The sequence below is a fragment of the Hemitrygon akajei genome, chromosome 3, assembly GCF_048418815.1.
Source record: "Hemitrygon akajei chromosome 3, sHemAka1.3, whole genome shotgun sequence".
In the NCBI taxonomy this organism is placed as follows: domain Eukaryota; kingdom Metazoa; phylum Chordata; class Chondrichthyes; order Myliobatiformes; family Dasyatidae; genus Hemitrygon; species Hemitrygon akajei.
This window is the reverse complement of record NC_133126.1, coordinates 178362073-178389773: the sequence shown is the minus strand read 5'-3', so window position 1 is coordinate 178389773 and position 27701 is coordinate 178362073. Positions and strand designations below refer to the sequence as shown.

General features: G+C 40.2%; 2 protein-coding genes across 4 annotated transcripts in view; both read left to right on the top strand.

Annotated features, from left to right (window-relative positions):
• zbtb38 (zinc finger and BTB domain containing 38) overlaps positions 1 to 1426 on the top strand; it is an 86457-nt gene extending 85031 nt beyond the window's left edge. For all 3 annotated transcript variants that reach the window (XR_012098407.1, XR_012098408.1, XR_012098409.1), the window contains one exon: positions 724 to 1426. The gene's annotated coding sequence lies outside the window, so the exon portion shown is untranslated. The remainder of the gene's footprint in view (positions 1 to 723) is intronic.
• Positions 1427 to 5681: 4255 nt separating this feature from the next.
• The window catches only part of rasa2 (RAS p21 protein activator 2), a 173631-nt gene continuing 151611 nt past the window's right edge, over positions 5682 to 27701 (top strand). The window contains exon 1 of the mRNA XM_073041454.1: positions 5682 to 5801. Coding sequence (XP_072897555.1) covers positions 5747 to 5801 — 55 coding nt within the window. The 5' untranslated portion in view covers positions 5682 to 5746. The remainder of the gene's footprint in view (positions 5802 to 27701) is intronic.

Below are 27701 nucleotides of genomic sequence, written 5' to 3'. Positions count from 1 at the left end.
AAAACTTGCCCCTGACTTCCCCCTTGTACCTGCTTCCAAGCATCTTGAAACTATATTTCTCGTGTTAACCATTTCAACCCTGGGAAAAAATGCCTCTGGCTATCCATACGATCAATGCCCCTCATCATCTTATACACCTCTATCAGGGCACCTCTCAACTTCCGTCAATCCAGGAGAAAAAGCCAAGTTCACTCAACCTATTCTCATGAGGCACACTCTCCAAACCAGGCAACATCTTTGTAAATCTCCTCTGCACCCTCTCTATTGTATTCATATCCTTCCTGCAGAGAAATAACCAGAACTGAACACAGTACTTCAAGCTGGGTCTGACCAAAGTCTTATAAAGCTGTAACATTACCTCACGGCTCTTGAACTCAATCCCATGGTTGATGAATTCCAACACACCATACGTCTTCTTAGCAACACTGTCAACCTGTGCAGAAGCTTTGAATGTCCTATGGACTTGGATCCCAAGATCTCTCTGATCCTCCACACTGCCAAGAGTCTTACCATTAATATTATATTCTGTCTTCAAAGTTGACCTACCGAAATTAACCACTTCACACTTATCTGGGTCGAACTCCATCTGCCACTTCTCAGCCCAGTTTTGCATCCTATCGATGTCCCGCTGTAACCTCTGACAGCCTCCACACTATCCATAACACCCCCAACCTTTGTGTCATCAGCAAACTTACTAACCCACCCTTCTATTTCTTCATCCAGGTCATTTATAAAAATCACACAAAGAGGGCCCCAGAATAGATCCCTGGGGAACACCACTGGTCATCGGCCTCCATGCAGAATAGGAACCATCAACAACCACTCTTTGCCTTCTGTGAGCAAGCCAATTCTGGATCCACAAAGCAAGGTCTCCTTGGATCCCATGCCTCCTTACTTTCTGAACGAGCCCGAGAGGAGGATACTGCAGAAGTTATGGAGCATTATGGATGATGCCTCTCACCCCCCTCCATGACACACTGGACAAACCTTTCGTAACAGACTGATTCCACCAAGTTGCATCACCGAACACCACAGGGGATCCTTTCTCCCTGTGGCTAAATGACTCTACAACTCCTCCTCCTTAAGCATATAAGTATATGGCTTCACTGCACATCTGTATTTTTCTCTATTACTTTTTAATACACATTTTGTATTGTTTTTCATACCTCAATGCTTAAATTCCATACTTTAAAGTGTATATTTCTGATTGCGCAACCTTGCAACAATAATTTCCTTTGGGATAAATAAAGTTTAATCTCTTCTTTTCTTATCTTGTTTACCTGTTTATTATTACAATTTCTCTTTTGTATTAGCAGAGTTTTTTGTCTTTTGCACATTGCCTGCGGACTTTCATTGGTTCTGTTGTGTTTCTTGGATTTACTGTTGATGCCCACAAGAAAATAAATCTCAGGGTTGTATATGGTGACATGCTATGTACCTTGATGATAAATTTACTTTGGACTTTGAAGGTTATAAAAATCCAGAGTGTGGCCTCCACAAAACTCCTATTCAAATCTCTGATCCATTTACCTGTAAGCAAATCTACATTTGGTATATCCAGAGTTTGTTATTCTGAAGGGTTTGCATTTAAGTTACAACCTGAGTTCCTTTAACTCTCTGGGTAGAATCTCATTTTCTAGTTTTCTATGTGAGCTGGATCATCCCCCCACCCCCCCCCCCCCCACCCCGTCTCCCTTTGCCTGACTAGCTCTGTGAGATTTATTTGACCTTGACTTGGGGCAGGAAATACAGGCTTTATGATTTGCAGTCATAAGTGCATACAGAGATACCTTTGTACTGTGGAAGAATAGAAATATGACCCTTAAATGCTGGAATCAACAAAACCAAAAAAGCATTGAAGATTCCAGAGAAACACACACAAAATGCTGGAGGAACTCAGCAAGTGAGAGGACATCTATAGAAAGGAATAAAAAGCTGACATTTGAGGCAGAGACACTTCAAGAGTCAAGAAACGTCAATTCTTTATTCCTTCCCATCAGCCTGACCTGCTGAGTTCCTCCAGCATTTAGTGTGCATTGACATTCACAAAAGCAGTTTCAAATGTAAATTCAGGTCCTACCTAGGTTATAAACACACATCTTACGTCTGTCTTAAAAATATCACTGAGCATTTAGGAGATTGGCAGGATGAATCTGCCGGATGCAGTTTGGCCTTGAGGTATTGAATTAATCATAACAATACCTCATTAGAATAGTAAACAGACAATCCTTTTTTCCCAGTGCTTCTTAAATCCAATTCCCAATTATTTCCTGTCTGTTTGATCTACTTTTCTGAAGATAGTCTCTTTCTTGCACTTACACCCACAAAAAAGCACATTAAAAAATCTGAATACATACTAAGAGGGGTGATTGATAAGTTCATGGCCTAAGGTAAAAAGAGTCAATTTTAGAAAAACTAGCACATTTATTTTTCAACATAGTCTCCTCCTACATTTACACAAGCCGTCCAACAGTCGTGGAGCATACAGATCCCTTCTTTGTAGAAGTCGGCGTCTTGGACCTCCAGAAGTGGTCGACAGCAGGGGTGATTGATAAGTTTGTGGCCTAAGGTAGAAGGAGACGAGTTATATGGCTCTTGTTACAGGCATGTGCAGTTCAATTGTTTGAGTGATTATGCAGAAAGTTTGAAGTTAATAACTAATCTCCTTCTACCTTACACCATTAACTTATCAATCACCACTTGTACTGTCTTGTAACCACATTGTGTATTGAAAATGGTATTTATTGTTTAGTTTTGACACACAATTTATGTCAACAACTTTCAAATAGCGTAAACTAAATATACCTATGTATGTGGATATTAATAAAAAATCAAATATGTTTATTTGGGTTCTCCCTAGGTTATGGCAGAGTTCAGTTCCTGTGAACTGTTTGTAATCTGAAACTGAACAAATCGGAAACACAGAAGATGCCTGCAGCCAAACAGCAGATGGCAAATTCATCCAGCCAGTCTCCTAAATGTTCAGTGGTATATATGAACTGGACATAAGATGTGTATTTATAACCTGGTTAGGAGCTGAATTTACAATTGAAACTGCTTCTGTAAATGTCAAAGCACTAAAAGGCAGGTCAGGCTGCATTTATGGGAAGGGATGAAGATTTGATGTTTCTTGACCCTTTAAGGATCTCGGCCTGAAATGCCGACTCTTTATTTCTTTCCATAGATGCTGCCTGACCTGCTGAGTTCCTCCAGCATTTTGCATATGTTACTCTGGACTTTCAAAATCTGTAGAATCTCTTATTTTGCTATAAATGTCAAATAGCTACTACATTCTCCCACCAATGGTGCTGCAGTAATCCCTCAGGTTTCCAATTCAGACTGCAATGCACAGACATTGCTTCAATTCAAACACTTATGTCCCAAGTTGTTGTGAGTTTTATGAGACATAACAGCAGAATTAAGCCATTTTGACCACCTTCCGCTAGAAAGTTTGGGATCCCCTGGTGGTTTTTTCATTTCAATTTGACTTCCCATTCCCATTCCACCATGTCAGTCTATGGCTACCTCAACTGCTACAACGAGGCCACCTTCAGGTTGGAGGACCAACATATTCTGTCTGGGTAACCTCCAACCTGAGGACATTAACATCAATGTCTCTAACCTGGTAATTTCTCTTCCCTCTCCTCCTCTCTTTTTCTATTCCATTCTGGTTCCCCTCTTCTCTTCTCCATCACCTCCACCTTGTGTCCTGCCTCCTTCCCTTTCTCTCATGGTCCACTCTCCACTCCTACCAGATTCCTCCTTATTTAGCCCTTTACCTCTTACACCAATCACCTCCCACCTTTTCACTTAATCTCCCCTCCCCCATTGGCCACCTTCCCCTTTATCTGGTTTCACCTATCAGCTGCTAGCTTGTACTCCTTCCCGCCCCCTCCACTTCTTACTTGAGGTTCTGTTCCCTTCCTTTCCAGTCCTGATGAAGTGACTCAGCCCAAGGTGTTGATTGTTAATTCCCCTCAGTAAATTCTGCCTGACTTGCAGAGTTCTTCCAGCATTTTGAGTGTGTTGCTTATTACAGTCACTTACAGAGTATTAAAATCACAAATGGTTCATGATTAAACATTCTGTTAAGAGAATCATTCAAAAGCTGTTACATTGGGCGTAGCATATCAGCATACAGTGGTTGTTATTTCTGATGTTCTTATCAAAGATTATGGCTTCATTTTACCATTTTGTAGATGATTAATTTGCTCTGTACTCTGGAGTCAGCACCATCATTATGAACTATGTTGTATGATTTGGGCGATCATGGTCTTACACCATGATTGTTCTTGGTAAACTTCTCTGTGGAAGTGGTTTGCCATTGCATTCTTCTGGGCAGGGCCTTTACTAGACGGGTGACCCAGCCAGTATCAATACTCTTCTGAGATTGTCTGCCTGGTGTCAGTGGCCACATAACTGGGACTTGTGATGTGCACCAGCTGCTCACACGACCATCCACAACCTGCTCTAGTGGCTTCAGGTGACCCTGATCAGGGGTCTAAGCAGGTGAGTGACCTGCAGGCTAGCGTTGGGAAGGTGTGTCTTACACCTCCTTTGGCAGAGACATATTTCCACCCTGCCTCTGGAATGGAAGATGTTAAAAGTGGCATTTTAACACCTTTAACATACCTTTCTGGATGCTCCAAAGAACTTTAGGGCCAGTTAAATTCATTGGTAGTATAGTTACTGTTGTATTCTGACTATATTTGCATGTAGGTAATTCGCATACATAAATAGCAATATTAAAATAAGCATATCTTCTGTTTCAATATTTTGTTTGTATTCCGGGAATCAACCAGTGTTGGGATAGGACAGAAAGTGGCACTGAGCAAAAAAAAATTAGCCACTCTTACTGTATGGAGTGAACAGCTTGTTCCTGTTTCTATTTCTCATGTTTCACTGAGGAATTGGGGATATCCATAATAAATCACCATTTTTTTTCAAACAGCGATACGAAATCTTCTATATCAGTATGCGAACAAATGCTGCTTGGGTTTATATACTAACTGAAAGACAACTTCCAAAAGCATAGCACCCAGATTTTTAGGTACAAATATTTAGTGAATCTTGAATGTACATCCTCCTCGTTGATAGTGTGAAATACAGATCACAGAAGGGTTAAGCGCCTGCACCGAAATGCTAAAATGGGCACTCAATTAGGAACCGCGAGCACGTTGTTTTAATCAAATACAGAACATACGTAGGTCACCATCACCCTTCTTTTGCATAGAAGCTATCCCAAGTATTTAATGTATTTATTCCTCCTTTGGAAAGTAGGAACCGTTTTGCTTAATTCCAATGTACGTAAAGTTGGTACTTCCGCAGGCAACACTCTACACGCGTAAACACACACATCATTTTGGAAATATTCAGTGGATCCCCTTCCTGAAATGGTGACTGAGTTTCTCCCACGGCAGATGCCGAGCATTTCCAGCAATCGGGTTTGCGCGGGGGTGGATTTATTTCGGATTTCCGACACATGCAGTACAGTCTTTAACGTTTGTTTCAATTTGTTGGGGATCGGTGACGTCACGTTTGGGTCGCGCCGGCCCGGCCTGGCAGAGCAAGCACGCGCTCCGGGCACACGCCGGGCCCTCGGCTGCACCAATGGGAAGAGGCGGAGTGACTCTTCGCGCAGGGCCCCGCCCCTTCTCCTCACCCCCCCCCCCCCCCCGAGAGAGAACGCCCGCCAACGGATGTGAGGGACGCAAGATGTACAGTAGGCAATCGTTGGGAGGGAGTCATGGCGGAAGAAGATGAAGCGGTTCGCATATTGCAGAGCCTGAGGGGGAAGATATGTGAGTTTAACTTCATTCTCAATCGCGCTGCCTCTTCTTCAACTCCCCGGCCTCTGGCCGGGTGGCCTGGCTCGGAGGCGGCTCCTGATGCCGGTGTCTCCGAAGCGAGGCAGCGGCACACGGCAGCCCCGAACTAGCGCTGCCCCCCTCGCCGGTCTGCGGGTGCCGATGGGCTTTTGCCCGTGCCCCGTCGCCGTGATCGAGCTTTTCTTTATGTTCTTTCTCATCCGTGGTCGAGCCGGCCCTGCTAGCAGCTGAGGCATTCCTAGGGCACTGGGAGCTCTCAGTATATGTCGGCAACCAATGTTTCTGAAGCACAGTAATGTGAGAATGGGATTCTCCGGGCGCCAGTAAAACTTAGATGGACATTTCAGCGTGCTTATTTGGCTGTGGGGTAGGATACTTTCAGTCGATAATGCTCAGTGAAATTCAGCCATGGATCTGTATCCCGAGAGGGTATTATTTTCATAGAAAGATGAGATTGGGGCAATGTGTGCATTGCGATTGACTTGCATGTTCTAATAAAGTGGAATTAAACTTTAGTGTGCAGTGTAAGTTTTGTTTTCGCATTTCGTGCTAACATCGCCGGAGTAAATTCACTCAATGAAGATGACAAGTCGAAAATGTTGATCTTTTACGATATGATTTTTTTTAAAGCAGCGGATTTTCTTCATAAGCGCATTTGCGGTATGTGTCCCTCTGTTACTTTGGCGTTCGTGCCGTTAATGAGAACAGTAATCTAGTGACTGTGGTCAAACCGATTTCTCGTTCTTCTTAACATCGCCTTCGGGTCTACTACAATTATTCTAAAGTCTTGCTGGGTCATTGATACTCTTTTTCGACAGTGTAATTCTTCGAGTCAAACTTACCTTCACAGTAATTTTAATTTAGCCCAACCTTTTATAATTAAGTGAAGAATGCCTTCCACTATACTACTGCATAGTAAATATAAATTCGTAGGTAATAGCTGAGAATTGGTATCATGTTATTCTAATTTAGATTTTAATTTCACAGCATGTGACATATGATATAATTTATAATTTTGTTATGCCTCTTTATTCTGATTCTGTTGACCTACTTAATTTAAGTACATCAAAAATGCTTGTTTGCTATTAATTTGTGATTTATTGTATTAAAATGTTTCAATATCTCATCTAAAATATTGCAGCACTGGTGCATTAAGCGTCAGTTTGGACTATTGTATTAGCAGCATGTGATATAGGATTACTTCTACTGAGCTGTGACAGACAAATTCGTTAATATAGAAAATATTAATAATGAAACCATTGATTTATCTGGAGTAATGCATATAGTAATAAGAACCCCATGTTGATTGTGAATGAGAAGTTTTTCTGCTAATGACAGATATTGAAGAGTTGTCTCAATTGGCATTGTCTTCTGCGTGTATTTTGGTGTTTCTTTTTGAAGAATTATAGTACCATTGTGTGAAATGAATATAGTTGGCTGACAGGGTATTAGATTTGCTCATAGATTGTGATGTTGTTTGTGATTAGTACTTTTATTGCAAATGATGTGATTGTACTGCATTCTTCACAGCTAAATGAGAACTGTTTCCGTAGAAAGGCCCTTTTGTTCTATGAGTAAATATTAAGGGCAAACAATGCCGACCTGAACATTAATGGTGGCTACTTATTGCCAAATCTGAGATTCTGCTTTTCTCTGCTTAAACAGTAATAGTCAGTGTTTGAGAACTATGGAGATAATTCTAGCTTTTCTTCATTGCTTGACAAATTGACACTGTTGTCTCATGCCCATTAATGAATCTGTGCACCTTATTTATTTCTTTGCAAGGTAAGAGTACTGGCTGCCTTTGGCACATCATGCATCTGTACCTCAATTTTAGAATAATCATCCAAATTTTATGTGAACTTAGCCACCCTTTGGGGCAATGTTAATATTAAAAAATTTCAATCTGGACTTCTGAATATCTATTTTAATTTGATTTATCATTTGTGACTATGCACTTGACTATGTAAGCCGTCTCTGATAGCCCTATATTTCACTTGCATATGTCTCCCTTAAAGATTCTCCTTTTTAACAGCTTGGATAAAATTTTGCCTCTTGTTTTAACATCTTCCCATGTGTTCTCAATTTCAAATCCTGTCAAGCACTTGGGACGTTCCCTGTATTACTTCAAGTTGTTACAAGTTCAAGTTCAGTTCATTCAACCATAAACATGTATACTGCTAAACAAAACAAGGTGCACAACACAGTACATATAACTCATGCACAACATATAAAGTAATGTTACCACAAATAAAGTAACAAATAATAAGTGCATTTATGGCACATTAAAAAAGTAAACAGCATACTATATACACATGTTTTGGATGCTGATGTATAGTTCGTCAGCAAAACACAAACATTAGAGCTGAGGAGCTTAAACTGAGCCAGAGAAAAAGAGGGTTTTGGACAATTTTTCTCTTGACTGATGAGTCATAAGGAGCATCCTATGCTGCCATTGATTGAATGAAGGATTGCTGACATCTTCTGTTAGCACATCATCTGCCTCTCTTAGAAACATAGAAAATAGGTGCAGGAGTAGGCCATTCGGCCCTTCAAGCCTGCACCGCCATTCAGTATGATCATGGCTGATCATCCAACTCAGAACCCTGTACCTGCTTTCACTCCATACCCCCGATCCCTTTAGCCACAAGGGCCATATCTAACTTCCTCTTAAATATAGCCAATGAACCGGCCTCAACTGTTTCCTGTGGCAGAGAATTCCACAGATTCACCACTCTCTCTGTGAAGAAGTTTTTCCTCATCTTGGTCCTAAAAGGCTTCCCCTTTATCCTTAAACTGTGACCCCTCGTTCTGGACTTCCCCAACATCGGAAACAATCTTCCTGCATCTAGCCTGTCCAATCCCTTTAGAATTTTATACGTTTCAATAAGATCCCCCCTCAATCTTCTAAATTCCAGTGAGTATAAGCCTAGTCGATCCAGTCTTTCTTCATATGAAAGTCCAGGAATCAATCTGGTGAACCTTCTCTGTACTCCGTCTATGGCAAGAATGTCTTTCCTCAGATTAGGGGACCAAAACTGCACACAATATTCTAGGTGCGGTCTCACAAAGGCCTTGTACAACTGCAGTAGAACCTCCCTGCTCCTGTACTCAAATCCTTTTGCTATGAATGTCAACATACCATTTGCCTTTTTCACCGCCTGCTGTACCTGCATGCCCACCTTCAATGACTGGTCTACAATGACACCCAGGTCTCGTTGCATCTCCCCTTTTCCTAATCGGCCACCGTTCAGATAATAATCTGTTTTCCTGTTCTTGCAACCAAAGTGGATAACCTCACATTTATCCACATTAAATTGCATCTGCCATGAATTTGCCCACTCACCTAACCTATCCAAGTGACCCTACAACCTCTTAGCATCCTCCTCACTGCTAACACTGCCGCCCAGCTTCATGTCATCTGCAAACTTGGAGATGCTGCATTTAATTCCCTCGTCTAAATCATTAATATATATTGTAAACAACTGGGGTCCCAGCAGTGAGCCTTGCGGTACCCCACTAGTCACTGCCTGCCATTCTGAAAAGGTCCCGTTTACTCCCACTCTTTGCTTCCTGTCTGCCAACCAATTCTCTATCCACATCAATACCATACCCCCAATACCGTGTGCTTTAAGTTTGCACACTAATCTCCTGTGTGGGACCTTGTCAAAAGCCTTTTGAAAATCTAAATATACCACATCCACTGGCTCTCCCCTATCCACTCTACTAGTTACATCTTCAAAAAATTCTATAAGATTCGTCAGACATGATTTTCCTTTCACAAATCCATGCTGACTTTGTCCGATGATTTCACCTTTTTCCAAATGTGCTGTTATCACATCTTTGATAACCGACTCTAGCATTTTCCCCACCACCTTCATCATCATCTTCATCTACTTCAAACTGCTGATGCTTTGAGTTTGAAGGAAATAGCCCATACAGAGGACAGTTGTGTTTACGTTTGGACCATGGTTATAGATTATTTTGTCTCAAAGCCACATTGAATCTAGTTCCAAGAATGCCAGTTTTGCTTATTAGCTTATTCTGTAACTCCAAGCACTGCTTATTCTCATTTCCTGTGTTGATACCATGTCTGTATAATCTTCCTATTATCAGTTCAGCTACTTAGTAATAAGCATTTGGTAGGTTGAACAGTATCTGAGGAAGGAGAAACAAGTTAACATTTCATGTCTGAGATTTCATTAAAGGAAAGTTAAATTGTGCCTATTTTTATAATATTGATATATTAGTTTGTGTTGTATAATTAATTTGTTTTATGCAATAAGCTGGAAATATTATGCCAAATGTGATGAGAGAAAAATAATTAAAGGTTCATGTCAATGATGAGGTTTCTGGCCTCTGTGGTATTTTGTTTTTGTATTTTAATGTTTGCCATCTATATTAAATAATACCTTCCATTTCTGATTCTGAAGTGGTTGTTTGAAAATTTTATTTAGTGGTTGCCCTAAGAACCACAGAAAATTTACAATGTTCAGCTCATGATATCTATGTTGGTTGAATAGCTGCTGCACAACCTAATTCAATCATTCAACAATAAGCTGGCAGTGCTACAGGTCTTGGCAGTTAAGGTATTCATCCATATACTGTTCAAATATGAATAGGGTTTCTGCCTCCAAAAGCATGCCCTTGTCTCACTGTTACCATCAGATAGGAGATACAGAAGCCTGAAGGCACACGCTCAGCGATTTAGGAACAACTTCTTCCCGTAGAAACATAGAAAACTTACAGCACAATACAGGCCCTTCAGCCCACAGAGTTGTGCCGAACATGTCCCTCTGCCATCTGATTCCTAAATGGACTTTGAAGCTTTGGACACTACCTCACCTTTTTTTAATACACAGTATTTCTGCTTTTGTACATTTTTAAATAATCTATTCAATATATGTAATTGATATTCTTGTTTATTATTATGCTTTTTATTTATTATTATTTTTTTCTCTCTCTGCTAGATTATGTATTGCATTGAACTGCTGCTGCTAAGTTAACAAATTTCATGTCACATGCCAGTGATAATAAACCTGATTCTGATTCCATCATCCTTTCAAATCTACACCTCAATTGTCATCTGGGTAAAAATAAATTTTCCACATGTCCCTTCTAATCCTTATAGTGCTTCGAGAAAGTTGAGGGGTTCTTTTCTATTTATCTAGTCTAAACTATTTGTAATGTTATTCATCTTAATGAAGTCACTCCTCTGCTCCTTCGATTCAAAGTACAATGCTAGCTAGTCTAAATTTTGCTCATATGTAGTTTTCCAATCCAGGCAACTTCGTAAAAGATATTCTGCAACTTCTCTAGCGGAATTGCATCATTACCTCAAATGTGATGTTCAGAATGATACACAGTACTCTAGCTGCAGCCTTATTAGTGTTGCATACAGTTCTTAGAGTCATAGAATTTTAAATCATGCTGTCCTTGCATGGACACCCTACTGTGTATTGGTTTATACATCTTGTTTTCTCACTTTTTTATGTGAATAATTTGATATGCCCTTGCAGCTACTTGTGTTTATTGCATACTGAGGTGTTGTTGGACCTAGTTCTTGTGTGGAGAGCAAAACTTAAAATTATGCTGAGGGTTTTGACTGGAAAGCCACCACAAAGTGTAATTTTGTTTTATGCAAAATATACTGCAGTTGCTGGGAATGTGAATTGCAACAAAGTGCTAGAATTACATAACAAGTCAGGCAATGTTTATGAAGAGGAAATACATTAGCTTTACTGGCTGGTGACCATTATGTTCGATTTTTAGAGTCTACATTGTTTTGGTTTTGATGGAAGTTCATTGACTGGCAGTTCTGATGAAAGCTTGTTAGTCTGAGATGTTATGTTTACTTTTCGAGAGATGTTACCTGACCTAAATGTTTGTAATCTTCTCTAAATTCTGTAGAATTAATATCTTTAGAGTGCACAGGAAGAATTGTGAGATGTTGGTTCATAAGTCATAATCCTTGATCCTCAGCAGTAATTTCTATATCAGTTTTCAAAACTGTTTTTGTTTCTTTTCAAGCTGAAGAAGTTTTACTGTTATGTTACCAAGGAAGCATCTGAAAGATTTTGATACTGCTTTGTGCAAGCTTCGTTTAGTCAAGTTCTTTAGACAGTGGATAAATGCAGAGCATGGTACAAAGCCATAGACTGGAGATCTTGTGTCTGTACTTAGTTAAATAGATAATAACAGAGACCCTGGTGTTCAAGGCTGAAAGGAAGGAAAATGAGAAAATTACAAACAACAGAAAATCTGCAGATGCTGGAAATCCAAGCAACACACACAAAATGCTGGAGGAACTCAGCAGGCCAGGCAGCATCTATGGAAAAGATGCTTATATGTTTTAGGCTGAGACCCTTCATGAAGAGTCTTGACCTGAAACATCAACTGTACTCTTTTCCATAGATGTTGCCTGGCCTGCAGCATTTTAAATGAGAAAATTATTTGGGATTGTTGATGCTAAAAGTTCTTCACTGAACTGCATTAATATTGATTTGTGCAGTTAAATTTGATTTTAATTGTTATTCTTCTCTTTTCCTTTCAAAATAAACTGGTAGCAAAAATAAAGACCTTTGGGTGATTATTGTTGGCTTCCAGAATGGGTGCTTTAGTGTCAAAGTCTCACCCTGGCAAGATAGGCAAAAAGCAATTGTCTTTCAGGCTCGAGAATGTCTTGCTTTCACTCTGGTTACATCAGTTTTAAGTGACTGATAAGGCTAATGGGACGTGCGGACTTGACTACAGATTAGCCAGGCGGATCTGATGGGATATGTGCGTGTGTAGTTTGAGATAGTGTTCCCTGTTTGCTGTTTACATAGCCTCTGTATGCTCCTGGCCTGTAGTCTCGTAAGTTAATTGGTATTCCAAATGTTCCTTTTCCACTTTGAGTGGATTCCTAGGAGCTGGTGGAGATACTTTTCCATGGAGCCTTTGAGAGTATCTTTTGAATCTTTCCCTTCGCCCACAAAGTAATATCCTTTTGTGGGAAGGGTTCATCTGTTTTGCTAGTTTGACATTGTGCATGTAAATAATGTGATCTGTTCACTAGACTGAATTTAATTAGGACCATAGGGTGATGTTGGCTAGGAGAGAGCACTGATAACGGTTTGGAGAAGTTTCAGAGACCTTGGTGGTGGTGTGTCACCAGTACAAAAGTAGTGCCTGCTGCAGGATAGACCAAGTCTGTAGCATTCAAGAGAGTGGAGATCACAGCTGCCTGGTAGATGAATATTAATATGGTTAAGCCTTGAATTTCAAATAACTAAACTCAAGGATTAGGTTTCCTGCCGCTATACATTCACACCTATAACTTAAACTCTTAGCATTTCATTTTGCCGTTGCCAAAGGTGTGTACAAGATAAGAAAGAAGCAGCTCTGAAGATGATTGCTGTCTACAGTGAAAATGCAAATCATAAATTGTTTCTTATGGCATTAAAAATTACAAGTTTAGAATGAGGTCATAGATCAGCAATAATCTCATTAAATGGCAGGACATGCTACAGAGGCTGTTCTAGTTATTAGTTCATTAATACTTGGAGAGCATCTTTAAACAGTACATGCAGTATTTTAAAAAATGAAAACCTAGTTGGGTTTCCTAGTTGTTAACCTGGTCAAGAACAAAAATACAAACTAGACTGTCAGAATTTTCCACTTGGTTCATAGAAAAATGGTTGATCCTGAATGTTAATACAACTGTGCCTTGGAGTTTATGAATAATATGATCAGAATTATACCTTCAAGAAAGAAGTATTTAGCCAAGGTGGTAGGTCAAACCAAACTCTACATTTCTGTGTCCTGTGCGCATGATCTTTCTTGTAAAGAAATACTTTACCTTCCCCTTTCACCATGGCCTTAAGTTTGAGTTTTCAAATACAGGGGATTGCAGTGAATGGAGCCTTTGGTTAATCGAGGCAGCTGTTTATTTGTGATAACTCTTATAAGAACAAAACTAATTGAGAAACTAGCTGGGAATCCCTTCATTTATTTAGGACACTATGCTGCTGACCTGTTGCCGAGAAGTTTCTAACTAGTGTCAGACGCATATACACTTGTGTGGTCATTCGACACTACACCGTGCTTACAGTGAACAGTTTTTAGTGTTCAAAAAGCAGCAATTTTTGTCACTGATAGTTGGTGAGAAATAAACATTAAGACAATTCAGAACTGTTTTGCTGACTGCAGTTTCAAGTGTTCAGGCTTACAGACGCCAGAAACGGCCTGGAGTGAAAATGAAACAATTTCACTCCTTCAAGTTAGGAACTATGGAGAATTTGGAGTTATTTACAATCATCTTGAATGTTACAGTGAAAATGGAGATTTGGAGGATGTATTTGTCAAAAGCATTATATGAAGGCAGTCCATTATCTGCACTACGTGTTTGCGTTGATTTTGTTTGTTTACGCTCAATCAAGAGAACTCGGCAGCGTAATTCTTCCATCAATAGCAATAGGGAACTAATACAGTTTTATAGTAATATATTTATAGTGTTCTAATTTGTTCTGTGTTTCATTTAAATACACAATCTGATACTCAATTTGTCTTTTTTTAATACCTTTTTAACTATTTCCATACAACTTCAGCTAATTGAAACAGCCACTTAATTGGGCCAAAATGTACTGGTCTTGATGTCTCCACTTTTCCAAAGTTGTTATGGTTCTGCTGCTTCCTGTTTCTAGTAATATCTGTTGTCCTAACAATCTAATGGATTTATTTTTCTTTATGACTATTAAGTGATTGACTTAACAAATGTATTTTTAACTTGCTAAAAGCACTTAATATTATGATCTAATAGGAAAAATTTCTTGAGTTACTGCTTACAAATAAATTCATCGATATTTTAATAACTTCCTGCCATTGCTCTATAGTCTTCAAGGGAGCCACCCAAAATTTATTACTGGAAGTAAGATCAGCTGCGTCTTTTGTCACCTACCAATGTCCCCACAAACACACGTGCAAATGCACAGAGTCTAATTCCACCTTTTGTTTGTCTGCTTGTCTGTTGCCCTTCCCTCTCACTTTTGTGTACTGGCTGTTTCCTTATTACACTCTTAGCTCTGCTTGGTCCACTGAGTTCTTTGAGCAGTTTTGTTTTTACTTTTCTTTTAAAGTGGAGAAAAGGAGGGAGATATTGAGGAAAGTGTATGTTAAGAGGTGGGTTAATAAAAAAAGGAATGACAAAAATGTGAGCTGTCTCAAAGAATAGTCAAAACTTTTTTCAAAAGGAGCAAGTCAGGCAATTACAAATCTGCCAGAGGTGAGAAGTTCTTGAAAAAATTGTGAGAGACAAGATAAATCAATATTTAAATAGACAAATTCATCTAGGCTAGTAAGCAGGCCATTGTGTGGGCTTCTGGCTAACCAATTTGAAATTTTTGAAAAGATAACACAATGTATTGATGAGGGGAGTGCAGCTGATTTTTGTCTACTTGTTGATTTGTAAGGATTTTGACAGGCTTCCCACATGTAATACTGGCCCAAAAGCCCAAGCAAATCAAAACATTGGCAACCAGTTCCAAAATTAAGGCTTGGTAGTGGGAGACCTTAGATAATGGTAACACACACAGAATGTTGGTGGAACACAGCAGGCCAGGCAGCATCTATAGGGAGAAGCACTGTCGATGTTTCGGGCTGAGACCCTTCCTCAGGACTAACTGAAAGAAAAGATAGTAAGAGCTCAATAAAGAGATCCAGAGCGGGTGTTCATGAAGAGGACGAGTGTTGAATACGGGAGAAGGGGTCATCGGTGGGGGTAGGAGAGTCCTTATCAAAGAAATAACCTTGGAGACGGAGCCGGCAGAAGAAGAGTTCAGCGTCATGGCGTATGTGGAACTCACTGAGGTGTGGGCGAAGGGGGAAAAAGGTGAGGCCCTTACTGAGGACAGAATGCTCTGCCTCAGAGAGTTGAAGGTCAGAGGGAATGGTAAAGACCCGGCACGGATGAGAGATGGGATCAGAGGGGGGAGGGAGGCTGGTGGTGTTGGTGGAGAGGGGAGGGTTGCGGCGAGAGGAAGATGGAGCTTCTGAGGGCCCAAGAGTTGATGATAGGATCTGAGGGACAGGGGATTGCCAAGTGGTGGTGGGGGAAGAGGAGACGGGAGTAACAATCGCAGCATGTGAAGACCCGGCCTGGAGTTCAAGGCTGGAGTCGCAGTCGGTGGTTGTGCAATCACTTTGAAGCTGTCCGTGATCATTGGAACATGCATTGATGGTGGTGGAGTCTAAGTTTTGAATATGCCCTGGGTTGCTGGGGCAGCAGAGATTGTCGGCTAGGGCCGCAATACGAAGTTCATGCCTTCTAGTGGTGGAGCCAGCAGGCTCTGGGGTCTGCAGATGGAAGATCTTGCGATCCTTGCAGGACGTGATAAAGTCAAAGAAACGGCGATTGCACGCATGGATCCAACGGAGGATGAAATAACAGACAGGTCCATTGCAAACGGAGAAAAAGGTGTCCTGGAGGCGTGGAAGGGATTGTGATAGGGACGCCAGGTACCTTCTCCTGGCGGAGAGTGTCACCCTCAGAGCTTGACGGGAGAAACAACGGGAGGCAGAGTCAATTAAATGTGAGTACCTGGGATCCTCAGAAGGTCCAAATTGAGAAGCTCGAAAACGGATCCTGAAGCCAACTGGAGTTAGTTGGCGGTGGAGACACCTTCCAAGAAAGGATATATGGCTGTAATAGTGGGTCTGGGTCAAAATATGATTGAAAAGTTGAAGGGCCGAAGAAATTATAGATAGGGAGCAGTGTGAGGGGGTTTCACTAAACTCCCGTCGAAGAGAAGATTTAAACTTCTTCAGTGTAGGCATCACTGGTAGAGGCTTCGCAGTAATGAATTTAAAAAACAGACACGAGGAAATCTGCAGATGCTGGAAATTCAAGCAACACACACAAAATGCTGATGGAACACAGCAGGCCAGGCAGCATCTATAGGGTGAAGCACTGTCCATGTTTTGGGCCGAGACCCTTTGTCAGGACTAACTGAAAGGAAAGATAGTAAGAGGTATTAGATAATGGTGAGGGTTTGTCTTTGTGAATGGGTACCTGTGACCTGTGATATTCCATAGGGATTGGTGCTGAGACCCTTGTGTGCACTTATTTGGATGTGAGTGCAGGAGGTACAATGAATAAGTTCACAGACATCATGAAAATTAGTAACATAAGAGATTCAGCAGATGCTGGAAATCCAGAGTCAAAATTAGAATCAGGTTTAATATCACTGGCATAAGTCATGAAATTGTTTTGCGGCTGCAGTACGTTGCAATGCATAATAATAAAAACTTTAAATTATAGTATGAAATAGTGAATTCCAGTTAATTGGTTAATCAGGGCAGTCACTTATTTCGAACAATTCTTAAAGAACAAAAGGTAATCAAGAAAATGGATGGGATTTCCTTTGTTTATTTGGGAGCCTATGCCATATAATTGGGGTAAGAGACTGTTGCCAGTTTTCAACTTGCACAGTTGTGTACAGTATGTGGCCATTAAACACTATAACATGCTTGAAGTGAACAGTTTTTAAATAGTGTCAGTTGTGTGTACTTGTGTTCAAAAAGCAGATTTTTGTCACTGATCTTTTAGTAAGTCAGTTCAGGATTGTTTAGCTCACTGGTTTTAAGCACTCAGGCTTGGAGATGCTAGAAACGGCTGGGAGTGAAAATAAAATAATTTGATGACTTCAAGTTAGGAACTACGGAGAATTTGAAGGTATTGACGATTATCTCGAATATTGCAGTGAAAATTAAGATTTGGAAGATGATTTCGTCAAAAATATTGTTTGAAGGCAGTCCATTATCTGCACTAGTTCTCTGCAAAATTTTTGTTCATTTACAGTCAATCAAAGGAACATGTCAGCATACACTAGATGAATTCTCTGTGGATAACGATTAGGAACTAATACTTTTATTGTGCTGTAGTAATATTGGTAATGTTCTAATTTTTTCTGTATTTCATATTACATGCATAATTAGTGACTTATTTAAATGTAGTTTTTAAAAAATACTTTCTTAACTGCTTCCTTGAAACTTCAGCTAATTGGAACAGCCGCTTAATTGGGCCCAAATGTACATGTCCCGATGTGTCCCAATTAACCGGAATCCATTGTTTGTATCTGCGTGTGGAGAAGAACCTTCATCAGGACTGGAAAGGAAGGGGGGAAGGTGTTTTGGCTTCTTCACCCTTCCTTTCCATTTCTGATAAAGTGTCTTGGCCCAAAACACCGACTGTTTATTCTTTTCCATTATGCTATCTGCTCTGCTGAGTACTTCCAGAATTTTGAATGAAAATTAGTGATGTTGTTGATATTGAAGAGGATAGTCTTGGGCTACATTAAGATATTGACTAGTTTTTAATTGAATTGACTTTATTACTTACATCCTTCATATACATGAAGAGAAAAAATCTTTACGTTACGTCTCCATCTAAATGTGCAATTTATAGTAATTTATATTAAATGGTATGTACCATAGGATAATCGATATAACATAGGAATACAGTTGTGTCCGCATGAATTAAACAGTCTGATGTCCTGGTGGAAGAAGCTGTCCCAGAGCCTGTTGGTCTTGGATTTTATGAGTATGTTGCGGTACTGTTTCCCGGATGGTGCAGCTGAAACAGTTTGTGGTTGGGGTGACTCAGGTCCCCAATGATCCTTCGGGCCCTTTTTACACACCTGTCTTTGTAAACGTCCTGAATAGTAGGAAGTTCACACCTACATCTGCTGAGCTGTCCACCCCGCCCTCTGCAGAGTCCCCTCCCTCTGGGGGAAGTACAGTTCCCATACCAGGTAGTGATGGACCCAGTCAGGATGCTCTCAATTGTGCCCCTATAGAAAGTTTTAGGATTTGGGGGCCCACACCAAACTTCTTCAGCCGCCTGAGGTGAAAGAGGCACTATTGTGCCTTTTTCACCACACAGCCAGTATGTACAGACCACGTAAGATCTTCGGTGATGTTTATGCTGAGGCATTTAAAACTGTTCACCGTCTCAATGCCAGATCCATTGATGTCAATAGATGACAATTGATGTCAATAGAGACCTGTGTCCGTTCCTCTTGCAGTCCTCAACCAGCTCCTTTGTTTTTGCAACATTGAGGGGGAGGTTGTTTTCTTGACACCACTGTGTCAGGGTGATGATTTCTTCTCTGTAGGTTGCCTCATTATTATTTGAGATTAGGCCAATTAGTGTAGTGTCATCAGCAGATTTGATTAGCAGATTGGAGCTCTGGGTGACAATGCAGTCATGGGTATACAGATAGTAAAGGAGTTGGTAAGATATGTAGAACAATGGCAAATGGAATTTAATTCTGATGAGTAGACTTGGAACGGTTATAAGGATAGGTCATGCACAATGAATGTCCCATGGAATATTGAGGTGGCAAATGCAAATATCCTTAGAAATGGTTGCATTTGTAGGTCAGGTGATGATAAAGGCATTTGGATTGTTTGCCTTCATTAGCTAGGGCATAGAATATCAGAGTAGGATGGTTGGGTACAACTTCATAGAAACATTTAGACAACAGCTGGAGTTCGGGTGTCTATTTCTGGTGCCTTGTTACCAAAAGGAAGATTCACTTGGAGTGTTTCGATTAAAGACAGAATAAGCTCGGTTTGGAGTGGAGGTGGCTGAGGTTTGATTCAGTGGAATATCTGATGGAGGTGTATAAAATTGAGGGGCAGATTGTAGAAAAAACTCTGCCCAGATCAATGGTGACGTTGACTTTTAGATAACATGACATCAAAGGGGCAAAGAGATTTTGAGGGGATCTGAGGAAGAAATCTTTCATCTAGAGCAGAGGTGTCGAACTCAATTGCACATGGGGCCAAAACTCAAAGCACACTTTAGGTCGCGGGCTGAACAGGATAAACATTTATTGAACACACTAAAACTAAACATTTTTTGAACATAAATATGAATAAAAACCGACAGGAATATTATTCCAGAAAAAATAAACTAAAACTTTAAATAACTTAAATATTTTGCTCTCCATAAAAATATCTCCTGTCAGTATTATACAAGTTAGAAATATGAGCATGCTGCAAAAAAACCCTGAAAATATAAATAAAATTTGTGCTTTTCAGCAAAAGTTAAAAACAACAACAAATCAAAACACTCAGTTTTCTTTGCTCTTATGCCGTTTTGTCAGAGCTGGATGCTTGGCATCTTTTCTTGGCAATAAATTCGTTTAGGTTTGGTGTAAGGTTCTGTGTTGTGGAGATTCTCAGGATGGACTGCAGGTGTTCATCAGTGAGACGACTCCTGTGTGATGTTTTGTTAATCTTCATCACTGAGAAAAGCTTCTCACACAGATATGTGCTACCAAACATGCACAAGGTTCGAGCCGCATGTAGACGGAGCTGAGGCATTGCTTCAGAAATGGAGCGAATAAACTGTACGAGCCCTGCAGTGTCGTACTTTGCCTTTAGTGTCCCATTACACTGCAGCTCTATCAGCTCCATCTGAATCTGTACAGGTGCAGTTTCCACGTCGATGGCAAATGGGTTGCGAAGCAGCTCGAAATTAATTTTTTGTGCTTCAAAGTCACCAAAGCGCCATGCGAACTCAGTGCGAAGTGCGCTCAGTTTATCTCCTCTGCCACAATAAAACTTGCTTTCACAGCAGCTTCACTTTGTGATTTTGCTCTGGTAAAAAATGTCTGCTGAGATGTCAGATTCTTCTTTAACTCTTCTACTTTCTGTAGCTTCTGCTCTGCGTTCAGGTTTTTCAGCTTATCCTGATGTTTTGTTTCGTAGTGCCGTCTGAGATTAAATTCCTTAATTACAGCTACATTAGCTCCACAAATAAGACACACGGGTTTACCGGCAATGTCAGTAAACATATACTCAGCAACCCATCGGTTTTGAAAGACTCTTTTTTCAGAATCAACTTTTCTCTTTGCCATTGTTAGGGGTTAGCTTTGACTTCAGAATAGCGTTGTATACAGCAACAGATGCTTGACGCGGGAATGTTCCCGGGTAGCCTATCGGCAGCTGTTGCGCTGCATTATGGGATCTGTAGTTTGTGTGTTATCAGCGCTTCATATCGCCGGGCCATTAATAATTAAAATAATAGATCTATCTAAAATGATCTCGCGGGCCGGATATAATTGTACGCCGGGCCAGATATGGCCCACGGGCCTTGTGTTTGACACATATGATCTAGAGGATGATTGGAATTTAGAAGACTCTGCCAAAATGGGTGATGGCAAGACCTCTCTCAACCTTTTTAGTATCTGAGCAAACACTCAGTGTAAGTCATGGAAGGCTGGTACCAAGTGTTAGGAAATGGGATTAGTATAGATGAATAGTTAATAGTCATTATGGGTTTTGTGGGGTGACGGGCCTGGTGTCTCTGTAACTGTCTGGCATAGTTGTATCCACTGAACCACTAAATGTTGCAGTACTGGTATGCAGGTGATGTGCATGTTATGGCAGTTTGGGTAACAGAAATTCACTCTTGGAGAATTCATAAACTACCATCAAAGAAAATCTGAAATGCAGAATACAAATATGTTCTGCAAAATTTCTGGAGGGGTGTAGAATTAAAGTAAATAACACAATCCTGTGAATCGTTTTTCTTAATGCATGCAGAAATGATGTGGGTGTGGATTCACACTACAGAAAATCAGTATCAGTTTTCTAGGAATGTAAACTACACCCCCTCCCTGGTAATGTAGGGGCCTTCATTATGCACTTAGACAAGAGTGGTTCTGGGTCCTGAACATTGACTCTAGAAACCTGATCAACGCCATCAGCTGCAGCTGAGTGAACTTTTTGATGTATCTTGAACCGTACTTCAAGTAAACAGTGAGTCTGGCAAGATCACTGGATAAGAAATGTCCCTGATGATGATTTACGCAATTGGCTCACCACTGTGCAAGCAAGCCGTGTCATGAAGGACACAAGGGGCTCTGTGGTAGTGTAGAGGTTAGCACGAGGCTTTTACAGCTCTGGGCACTCCTGAGTTTGGAGTTCTGCATGATTCTGTAAGGATTCCTGTATGAGCTCCCTGTGGAACGTGTGGGTTTTCTCCAAGTCCTCCAGTTTCCTCCCACAGTTCAAAGATGCACTGAATAGGTTAATTGGTCATTGTAACTTGTCCCATGATTAGGTTTGGGTTTATCAGGTTTGTTGTGGCTTGTAGGGCCAGAAAGGCCTGCTCTGCACTGTACGATTAAATCAATGCAAATCTGGGCCAGCACCAGGTGGAGAGAACTAATGTGAAAGAAAAATATATTAGATTTTCTTTTCACTAATTGGCTTGCTTCAGATTCAGTTGTCTGTGTCAGTATTCTTAGGTCCAACCATTCAGTCACTTAAAAGGAAGTACACTCTCTGTTGTCTTGTGAGACACAAAACAATGCTAAATAAGAGATTTAGAGTAACCTGGTATACTTCATCTTCCACCATTGCCATCAAGCCACTGGACAAACACAGGTTGAATGAGATTGTCAGAAAGAGTGCCATCATTTGTAAATAAGGATTCAACCCAGTGAAACTACAAGATTCATATTGCAGCTCGAATGCATACTGAGTTGCAGAAGTGTAGTGAAATGGTTCCTTATCTGCACAACCAAATCAAAATCACTCATCATTTATAGATGCTGGTGGGTAATTAAACAACATACAAGAGGAAAATGATGCAAGATTTCCTGTCGGCTTTGGTCAGAACTGATTAATAATCCATCTCTACCTTCTCTTTCATCATTCTCACTACAGAAACCAGTCTGCAGTCAATACAGAATCTTCTGTGTGATGAAAGGAAACAGTTGTCCATTATGCATAATGCAAAGGCTGTAGGTGAGAGGAAAATTGAATGACTGGTTTTGATATCTTGATAGCATTTGACAGACTGGCAGGAGGAGCTCTAGAAAAGGTTGAATCTTTGGGAATTGGGGAGTACACTCTGTGTAGTTGGAAGTGTACAGAGTACAAACGGAAATGATAGTGGTTGTTGGATCAGTTATCTTGCATTATATTTTTTGGTGGGGGGTTCCCCTCATAGGAGGCCATTTGGCCCATTAAGTCTATGGTGACTACTGAATCAATCCCATCCCATTGACTTATTTTCCCTGCAACTCATTCTCACTTAACTTCTGTTTCTCATAGCACAAAACCAGTAAAGGGGGGCAATTCGCATCTTTTGGGAGGCAACCAGAGCACCCAAGGGAAACCTTTGAGGTGATAGAATGTGCAAATTGATTCGGAAATCAGGTCACAATTGAGCCTGATGTACTAGAGCAGGGGTTCCCAACTCTTTTTATGCCTTGGGCCCCTATCATTAACCAAGGGCTCCATGAACCATAGGTTGAGAGCCTACTAGAGCTATAAGGTGCTAGTGTTGTCGATAATAAAATAACTAGCCCAGAGCACTCTTAAACTCAAATATATATTTGTGCCCAAGGAGAACAGCATGGCCCCTGTCACCCACACTGATTTGAAGCCAGAACAGACAACTTGCTATTTTTATAGAGAATAGGTTTATTAGTCATTTGGTAAATTGTATGTGCTTGAACTCCTTACTTGCATGATCAGTTGCTATTCACAACAGAAGTGTTAAAAATCTGTCAAACCTCAAGCTGACAACTGATGATATTTTAAAGTTAGTAAAACATTGATCCTTAATTGTTGTGTGGGTTTCATATCCTTCTGTTATTCCTATTTCATATGTTTCTGGACCCTTTATTCAGTAAAGGGACAATGATTTCGGAAAATCTTTCCAGAAAAATCTCAGTCGAGGCCTCGCTTGTTTAATATTGAAGCTGGAAGGTCTGTTACAGGTGAGGATCTGGAGCTGATTGCTAATGATGTATGTAGAAATGCTAAATATATTTTAATAAGTATTTGGAAGTGATGAAACCCACAGGACACTGGATCAAGCACTGGACAGTGGGGTTAGTCAGATTCTTCCCTTTGACTGCCATAGACACAAAATCAAATGGTGGCCTTCCATGATGGATTTCTTTTGTGTGTTTCTTTAATGGGCCTTCACCTTGGGATAAAGGTTCTTTGTTTTTTGGTGAAGTCTTGGAATGTCAGGTCAAACATGAACAAGAAAAACATTTCTCCATTATCACCTTACAGTCATCCCTTAGCTGATGATGTTTGAAAAATAGCAAGGTTGCAGATTTATTCCTGGCTCTGTCCCCAAGTGGGTGACAAAATGAAAGCAACACCAAGGGAAAATACTGTTTCAGCCTCACATATGCGATTGTGTCTGTTACAAGTACTGAATGAACTGACATAAGGGCAAACCTACTTAACCTCATGCTCACTTGTAAATACACTTGTCTATGGCAGTATTGATAGAAATAATAGACTTTGTGAAGGTAAAGGTTTGACCTGCCTTCATTACTGCTATGTGAAATGGAATAGAATTGGAACAAAATTGATTATGCAAAGTTGAGCATCATGTGGACTAGGTGTACCTATGCAGGAGATGCTAAGCTATTGAAACTGCAGCACTAGATTACATTTGTGTCAAGGGGCAAAGTTGGATACAACAGTTGAAAGAGTCCCAAAATGAATGGACTAAATATATGTTCTCAGTACTGGCACATCCAGTCAACAATACTAGAAATAGCAAATTGGGCAACATTTTGTAGAGAAATTAAAAGGTAAGTTTCAATCAATGGACTTTAGCTAGAAGTGAAGAAATGAGCAAACAATTAATGGTCTTTAAGATGCAAGGAAGGGGAGGGAAGGATGGAAAGGACAAAAAGAATGTCTGTTTAGCTGGAGAGCAAGATTGTTCAGGTGATACAGTCTAGATAAAAGTAGACTAGACAGTGAGTGAGCGAGCAATCAGAACCATCTGAAAGAGCATACGGGATCTGTGAGAGGCAGACCACAGCAGTTGGAAATGTAAAACTTCGTAAGTACCTAACAAATCAGACAGTATCTCTGGAGAGATGAGAAATGGTTGATTTTACAAGTGGGTGACTTTTCATCAGATTAACCATTTCTACACACATATAAAGCTGTTTATTTGAAATCATTCAATTAGGAATTGAATCTTGAGGGGTGTGTAATAGACCAGATGGAAAACTTACTTTGGAGCTCTCTGGAACAGTAATGGAAATCAAAGACAGGTCAGAGTGGGAATCAGAAACAGATTTATTATCACTCGCCTATATGATGTGATTTATTTTGTAGCAGCAGTACAATGCAAAGGCATAAATCACAAAAAAAATAAATTGTGCAAGGAACAAGAATAATGAGGTAATGGCTAGTAACAATTATTCATTTCAAGTCCACATGCTCCCACATAGATTGAGAGTACGTCACTTTTTATCTCCCTTACTATAAGGACTCCATTGCATTCTTGTAAGACTTTCCACACCTGTGCCAGTGAGATATCTTTCTTTAACCTCACTCAGAGCTGATGAGGCTTTTTAAAATGTCTCCTCAATTTCCCTCTCCTCTCATCCAGCACAATTTTTCCCATTGTCTGACCAACCTCTGTAATTTCCATCACCTTCAATGAGCTTCCACCACCAAGGACATCTTCTTCTCTATGTTTCTAACATTACAAGGAGAATAGTACCTTTGTGACTGTCTAGTCTGGTTTTCCATTCTGCCAACTACTGTTTGTGGTATTTTCCCACTGCAGTAGATGCAGAACTACCATTCATCTTTTTCTTTCAGCAACTCAAGAATTTCTTTTTAGGTCAATAAGCAATACATTTCCATTATCAATTTATGATGCTTGTAAGGTGGTCTCTTCTGCATTGGAGAAACCAAATGCAAATTAGATAATATTTTGCAGAACAACTCTGTTAAGGCCACAAGGGCAATGATGTATGCCTGTCACTTTAAATATCCATCCTGATAACTTTGTGGCCCATAGAACAGTGCAACACAGAAACAGGCTCCAGCTCACGGTGACTGTGCTGACTATGTCAGTCAAAATTACCGTAATACAATCAGCTTGCACATGGTCTATATCTCCCCATTCCCTCTCTGTTCATGTGCTTGACAAAATGCCTCTTAAATATTGCTCGTATCTGCTTCTACCACTTCCTCTTGCATTGCATTCCAGACACCTACCACTCTGTGTGTCTCCTTTAAACTTAAATCTTCTTGAACTCTCAGCTTAAAGCCGTACTGTCTAACGTTTGACATTTCTGTCACGGGGTGGGAGAGGGGATGGAAGACTCTATCTCTCCCAGACTTTTGTGGATTTCTATCAGATTGCTTTTCACCCTCCATTGCTTCTGTAAATGTGATCGGAACTACACAAGATACTCTACTTGAGGCCTAATCATAACCATAGTTGATGAAGCTATGACATGACTTCCAGTCTTTTATATTTGACAACCCAGCTGATGAGATGCAAGTATAATACACTGTTCAACAGTTTTACCTCTTCTGTCTTTGGTTCTAGCAAAACACCACATAAGTTCAGAACAGTGCATCATCATTCATTTTAGTCATTTGCAGATCTGTGGATTCTCTGTTGCATTCAACAATTTTATTTAGCACCTTTTCATGCTGATTAATATGGGTAGCAACATTTATTCATTCTTCTCACTCTACTGACATACTGCTTGATGTGGATATTTCAAACGTTCTCTTGTGCTCCGGAGTTCAAGTAGCAGTTGTGTTCTTTCCCATGCAGTTTTAGTATGTTAGATTTTTTATTTTAAATTCTCTTTCTAACAGTTTTCATTTGTCCATTAACTAAATTGTTTCAAATGCTTTGTGTCACCCGGATCTTCTTGTTTCCAATTCTGCAGCTTAAAACTCACATGTTTTCTTACCTCTCCTCCAGTTCTGATCCTCCAGACCATTAAATTGTAACATCAATTTATACTTTTCTCTTTCCACAGAATGTTACCTCAGCTGTTGAGGATTTCTAGCATTTTCTATTTTTTTTGTTTTTGTCGAAGGTATCAAACATCTGCATTAAAAATTTTTTTAAATAGTTATGAATGGCAGGACCAAGCATCTGCATATCAGATTTTGTGGCTGAAACAATGGCATCCATATTCAGCCAGATATTCTGAGTGAACGATCCATCTCACCTTTCTCCTGAGACTGTCACTACATTAGCTAGTCAAAATATATACCAAACAGTGAAAATCACTGGCGTGTGCAATTTATATGATACCAGTGCACATTTTGGCTGTAGTACTGAGAATTTGCAATCCAGCATTCTCTGTTCTTCCAGCCAAGCATCCGTATAATTAGAACAATGACATCTTGCAATCATTGTAGAAGTTGCCCACGCCCTTTTTCAAAAAGCAAGACAAGCGCAATCTGGCTAACTAATTCAATCACACTACTCTCAATTGCCAGCAAAGTGAGTGAAAGTGTTGGTACGAGTGTAATCAAGCTGCACTTAGCCAATGGCTTGTTTACTTGTATACTGATGTTCAGTTTGGGTTTTGACTGGTCTACTTTGTTCCAAGCTTCATAACAACCTAAGATTAAAGAGTTGAATTCCAGTGCTTGAAATCATGGAAGCATTTGACCATGGAACAAGAAGAATTCAGTATTTTTCCTATGAACTTTTCCAACTCCTTTAAAATTTCAAGCGTAATCTACGGTAATCATCATTGACAACATTTATTGCGCTTGCATGTTCTGGCAAACAAGTTCCACAATTGTTCCACAATCTCTCTGCACCACAATTGTTATTCCACAATGGATATAGATGCATCATTTGGACTCAGCAAAATTTGGAAGCAGTTTCTTGTCTGGTACTCTGCCAGAATGCTGGATTTGGATTGTAGAAAGCCCTTCGCACTCTGCTTTGAGCAAGAAATTGTTCATTCTATTACCATACAGTGAAATCTGTTTTATGTATTTTGATTTATGTAAAGCCGAGAAATTTAAGAGTTATTGGCTATGATCAGAGATGTTTCATAA